This window comes from Labrus bergylta, chromosome 1, assembly GCF_963930695.1.
Source record: "Labrus bergylta chromosome 1, fLabBer1.1, whole genome shotgun sequence".
NCBI lineage: Eukaryota > Metazoa > Chordata > Actinopteri > Labriformes > Labridae > Labrus > Labrus bergylta.
This window is the reverse complement of record NC_089195.1, coordinates 20,637,562-20,643,660: the sequence shown is the minus strand read 5'-3', so window position 1 is coordinate 20,643,660 and position 6,099 is coordinate 20,637,562. Positions and strand designations below refer to the sequence as shown.

The following is a 6,099-nucleotide window of genomic DNA, read 5'->3' as shown; positions in this document are numbered from 1 at the left end:
AAATGCGTTTATGTTTTTGTTTTTTTTACCAACCTGTTGTGTCATTTACCCGCGTAACCCGACACGCAAAGCACGACGCCGAGTGAGCCTCTCTGGTATCCGAGAAGAGAGTCCCCTTTCTGGGATGCTTCATATCCACGTTTCTCCATCTGCTCTCCTCCCCGGAGCTTCTCTTTCCAGTCTGTTTACACTCAAAAAAAAAAACAGAAACAAGAGGTATTTTGAGAATTAATCACTGGATTGTTTTTTCAAGAGCATGGATCCACGGGTGAATAATATAATAAGTGTCCTATTGCTTTTATGTTAATATGAGCACTGTTTGGACAGCCAAATGATCCGCGGGGACAAATCCCCGGTGAAGACATCAAAACAAGCACGGATTTTGAGGTCGATAGCAGGGACTAAGCCGATAAGTCTAAAACACACTCAAATGTATTAATTCCTCGCTTCGGATCAATCCAAATGAAAACGAGGTATCGCTGGACGCAGGGACACACTGGCTCCGCAGAAGCAGAGGGATATTACTGTGCTGTTACTTCTTGAGGAGGGGGAAAGTATCTCTATTGGGCAGGCAGCCCTTACCCCCGCCGACTCCCTTTTCTCCTCTCTCCGGCTTGCCTACTGAGTTTTGGACACCGGAGCTGGGGAGTTTACTGCAGGGAGATTTCGACTGGGACAGCCGGACCTGGGGATATCTGATTTACGGAGGACATCGCGGAGGTGCGCCGGTGCCTTTCTCTCCACTTGCACTTCTTCTTCGTGCACAGGGTAGAGCGAGTCAAGAAGGAAGTTACAGCAGAGGAAAGCACAAAGCGGACCTGGGCACTGTTGGTTAACCTGCTCCCGCATGATAAAACAGGGAATTCGTTACCCTGAGGGCTACCGGGAGCTTACGGAGCGACCCTCACCGGACAACCGTCAGAAGATGATGGGGACAGAGTCGACCCGGAGTGGATACCGTTTTCTGCCTCTTTTTCTCCTTCTTCTTCTCAGCAGCAGCTGCCACATGTTGCACGGCCAAGGTAAGAGAGATTTACCCCCCCCCCCCCCCCAGGAGACCTGGGTTCACATGTCAGATGAGCCACCAAAGAAGGATTGCAGGTTACACAGATTCAACTATTCATGTGTGCAAGGGGGGAAAAAGTGTTCAGTTTGAAAACCCTAAATGTCAGACTCGTTTGTTCACTTGGACCATGATGAAGAGAGGAAAGTGAAATGATGACTCTTCAACTCTGGGAAGAATGGGTGTGATTTATTGGAGAAAGTAGCCATTTTCCTGTTAGTTTGTGTGTGTCTGTCCTTATTAGAAGGGTGTAACGAGGTGGGTGTTTTTTTTTTATTATTAGTGAATAACTATGTTATGTTGGTAAATTAAGGGAGGTGGATGGCTTGTTAAAAACAGACAGATTAGGGGGAAAATACCGCTTTGCATTTGTAAAATTACTGTTATTGTTATGATGATTGTAGGATTAAGGTATTGAGGATATGTATAGGGAGGGGTTGTTACAGTTTCCAAGCATTGATAATCCCCCTCTAAGTCAATGACCTGCTTAACTACATCTCCTGGTTTGGCACAAATTCACAAACACATACACACACACACACATAAAGCTGCATAAAGTGTATTCATTTAAGTGGGCTTTTATTAGTCCAGTGTTGTTGGCTTGTGTCCAGATCAGTGTGAAACCTGTGGCTGCTGAGGGTTAACTGTGTCGGGTAATTGTTGAATACAGTGAAAGAAGATGACTATGATGAGATATTGATTCTTGACGAGAGCTGTTTGGAAGCTTTTCCCCCCCTATATTTGTAACTGTATGGAGGGCTATGAGAGAAACAGTGCATATTGTGTGAATCTGTGTGTGTGTGCTTGTTTCTTTGTATGTTTGCACGTACCTCATGGGATCGTGTCAAAGAGGCAAAACAAAGGCTCAGAAAAGGTCAGGCTGGTGTCGGCTCTCGGTTTTCTCTGGGTCACAGATGGCGTGGTGGGCAGAATGTGTGGCTGAGACTCGGGGTCATGTGGAGGAGGGGGTCTTAGGAATGTCTCAGTCTACATGTGTGTGTGTGTGTGTCTGTCAGAGGTGGGGGTGAGCTGTTTGTGAACACATGGAGAATGCTGTGTGCCCTTTAAGTGAAGGGGAAAGTGTGAAAAGAGTGGGCACAGGTAGGTAGAGGAGGAATGAGGAGGGAGGTAGTGTGGCAAAAACAAGGTTGTGGTGTAAAAGGGGAGCGGCACGGAGAGGGGGGTGAGATCTAAAAAAAAAAAAAAAAAAAAATGAATGAGGGAGGGCTGAGGGGGAATGTGATGCAGCATGCTTGTCACTCACAAAACTGTGCCTGCAGTTCAATCGATGGAGACAGTATGACAACACCTCTGTGTGTGTCAGAAGGTGCTGTCTTTTCCCTTCTTACTCTAGTCGTCACACTCTCCCTCCTGTATCCCTCCCTCCTTACTAGGTGGTGAGGAGGTGGGAGACGGAGGGATGGCGTGGCTGCAGAGTCAGCTCCTTCCGTCCTCCCTCTAATGTCAAGGTCTCAGCATTGGCACCCACGTTACCACGCAAACCCTTGAACTCTCATGCACCAACTTTCCAGCTGTCTTAACTGGGGGGAGGGGGGGAGGGGGGTAATTGTTTACTGCATATATTCTACAGGATAACTGGCAGGGCTTGTTTGGGCAGGGCACAGGAGGTGAATTGGAAATTAGTGAAGCAGATATGGGATATGGGCTTGTGGTGGAGGTGATGAGGGGGTGGACTGGGGTTATTGATTTGATAATCTGTGCCAAGCGGCCAATCGAAGGCTGTAGAATTTCTAGGTTCTGACCCCACTATCCCCAGCATCTATTAGGATGTTTTATTTTAGTAGAAAAATGATAAAATTCATGAGCACATGTTGATCTCCCTGATCTCTCACCCACTCTCTCCTTCTCTTTCCCTCCATCCCCTTTCAATCCTCTCCCTCCCTTTTTCATCTTCTCCCACCTTTCTCTTTGTCAATCAATGCCCCGCACCCGTCCTCATAAATGCAAGGTTTTATATGAGCCAACTCTCCTCACTGGGAGCACATTTGAATAAGCTCATCGATCTTTCATTTTAGAGTTTAAGTGACGGCAGCCTTTTACTGTCTCTCTCGCCTCCTCCTTCCTCCTCCTCCCTCTCTTCCTCCGCTTCTCATCTGCTCACCTCTCCACCCTCCCTTCTGTATTCATAACTTATCCCTAAGCCCCCCAAACCCCCACCTCGAGTGCCTCCTTGTTACTTAGTGGGTTCTGCTCCACAGCTGTTTGACTTATTTAAAGTGTGGATACAGAGAAAGCCTCATTCTAGACTTAATTTTGAGACTGATGTTAACATGGGGCAACATTTAGTTTTTTCACATTGTAAATAATATTCTCAATAAACATGGTCCATAATGCCTTTCTATTATAATTTCTGTGGAAACCTCAACAACACTTCACAACACAAATCAAATTATACATGACTTTGAACATTTTAATGTTAAATTGTAATTCAAACTGGATTGATATTCACATAAAAATGAAGGCCATTAGGTTTAAAGAGCAAGAGTATGATTCTGTCCTAGTTTCTGATAATGATAACAATAATGGTCCAAATGTAGCCAATATTTAATGTCATTACAATGGAGCTCAAGTATCCCCGCTCTTAAACCATTGCAATTCTTCAAGTCTAACTCTAATTTAATATTTTTAAGAGCTCTTTTCTGAATTTGCTTTCTTGCCATAATGTTGAAGTTTGCTTCTGGTTCAACCTCAGCCAAGCAAATCTGTGCATCATCATGCTGAACCACAAAGTGGATCCATCATTGTGATTAGGCTCGGTGTGCCAGTTCCATTGCCTCAACAAAGTCAGAGATAGATCCTAATTGGAAACATGCTTAAGCTAATTTAGGTCACTGACAGGACATCAGAGTGGTGGTCTGTGCACTGGGAGAGTTTTAAGTGTGGTAATAAAACACAAATCCAAATAGACCAGCATGCAGTTTTACACATGTAAGGATTCGTGTGTGGATGTGCACACATCCATACACAAGATAGGATAACTGAGAAGCCTTGTAACCCTCTGGTTACCTGTGTCCATTTTATGGACACTTCAAAACTTATTTTAATGATATTTTGGTCATTTCTGATGCTATGGCTTTCATTTTTCACACAGGTGTGTATTTTTACTCAATTTTTATAATTTGAATGATTTCAGTTTTATATATATATATATGCTCTGTAGAACAAAAAATGCAACACTTGTGACCCCGTGTCCACTTTTTGGACACATCTAAACCCATTCTAATCATGAATCATTGCAGCATAGAAACATAATTTTTGTTATTATATAACATTTGCTGATTGTATAAACCCATAATGTTTTAGAACAGGTTGTGAAGCAATTGTAAGACTTCATTACTTAATTCTGCATCCTGAAGGTTGTGATGTTATTTAACAGATTTCTTTGAACAGTTTACATGTTCTTTCATCGCTCACAGATGCTAATTTAATCCCTCTTTCAGATAGTTTGAGTCCAGGGGACAGTCTTTCGGATATATCGAGTGCTTTAGCAGGTGCATATTTATGAGTGAGCGACAAGGAGAAGACAGTGTGAAATCAGTGTGTGTAATAGACGTCAGGCTAGGCAGCTCTGAGAGGAAGTGAGATCCCTGGTCAGCTTTCTAATTCTCTGTCTGTCAGGGTAGAATCAAATCACCAAATGTCCACAGACAGCTGACAATTTGCAGTGTGTGTGCAATCATCTGTATGTTTGAGTGGTACACAGTTTGTGTGTGTGACTGCGTGACTCTACCTGTCTCAGTGTGCGGACCTGGTAAGAGATTTGAGTCTGACAGGATTTCAGAATGTGTACAGAAAGTGTTGCCAGCAGGTGTGTGTTTGTGTCTGTGTGTGTCACATTGATGCTGCTAACCCTCTCTCAGCTCTAAGTGTGTTCTTTGCACAGCAATAGAAGTGTCAGCTTTATAGGAGCAGCCAGAGTCTCCTAATGCAAAATAATCATCCGTGTGTGTGACAGAGAGAAATGTATTTGTGTGTGTAGAGGAGTGCAAGTGCATCTATCCTATCCATCATTCTTTTTTTATCGTGCCCACACACAAACTTGTTATAGTAGTTTATATGACTTTAACTGTAAGTTTTGTCGATGAGGTCTTTAAGAGTTCAGCTGCACAATTCCTTTTCGATTCTTTTTTTAATATTAAATATGAATTAACCTAACCTCTTTTGTGTGTGTGAGACGTGGTGGACATTTCTGCTTAGAGTAGTATCCTCTGTTTGCAATTAGATGTAAGTTATATTTTAAAAACATCCTTGAAATATTCACCAAGTAGGATTCACTCAGGAGTCTTGATTGCTTTTTCACACAGGCTGCTTTTTGCACATCTTTTTTTTTTCCGCCTCACCATAAGGAAGGAAAGAATCCGTTGCTGCAGGCCACACAGGTGGAAACGCTGCTGTTTAGGTCTCTGTAGCTATTATTTAAGATAGGGGGAGGACGTTTCTATTGATCCGCTGTTTGTACATGTGTGAGGAATGAGGGGGTGGGATGGGGGAAATTGCACAAAAGCTTATCTTGTACTTTTCAAGATGGTTTTGCAGCGAGAGATCCAAGTTAAGCTGAACACTTGCAAAACATGAACTCTATCGATTGACTGAACTGCAAGACATCACAAAGCAAAAAGGCAGACAAATATCAAAACTGGCAGGCAATAGAAAGAGACAACACACACTAACTGTTAACTGAAGTGAGTTAGGTGAATGTCAATGATGTTCATTGTCAGTATAGTCTCTTTAGACATAGATGGCTGACAATTATAATATTTCTTGTTTATGACAAGTTTAGCAGGTCAAGAAACAAACATCACCGGTAACTGACTGATGACACTATAACTGGTGAATTTTCCTCACAATGCAGAACATTTCAAACATTAAAATTATTTTTAAATTCAGGCTCTCTGAGTTTCCTTCTTTAGTGACAATGATTTCAGACAAATGCAAATTATCCTCTAGCTCAGTGGTTCTCAGCTGGTGGATCAGGACCAAAAAGTGGGTCGCAGAGTTGTTTTCAGTGGGTTGCA

The 6,099-nt window shown here is 42.9% G+C and overlaps 1 protein-coding gene across 3 annotated transcripts in view; it reads left to right on the top strand.

The window, feature by feature from the left end:
• The first annotated feature begins 365 nt into the window (after nt 1–365).
• LOC109988283 (protein sidekick-1) overlaps nt 366–6,099 on the top strand; it is a 194,673-nt gene continuing 188,939 nt past the window's right edge. For 2 of the 3 annotated variants that reach the window (XM_020639724.3, XM_065956106.1), the window contains exon 1: nt 651–1,022. In XM_020639724.3, the coding sequence (XP_020495380.2) occupies nt 848–1,022 (175 nt within the window). In that variant the 5' untranslated portion in view covers nt 651–847. Of the gene's footprint in view, nt 1,023–6,099 lie in introns of all 3 variants that reach the window. The other variant, XM_065956112.1, reaches the window with a different exon arrangement.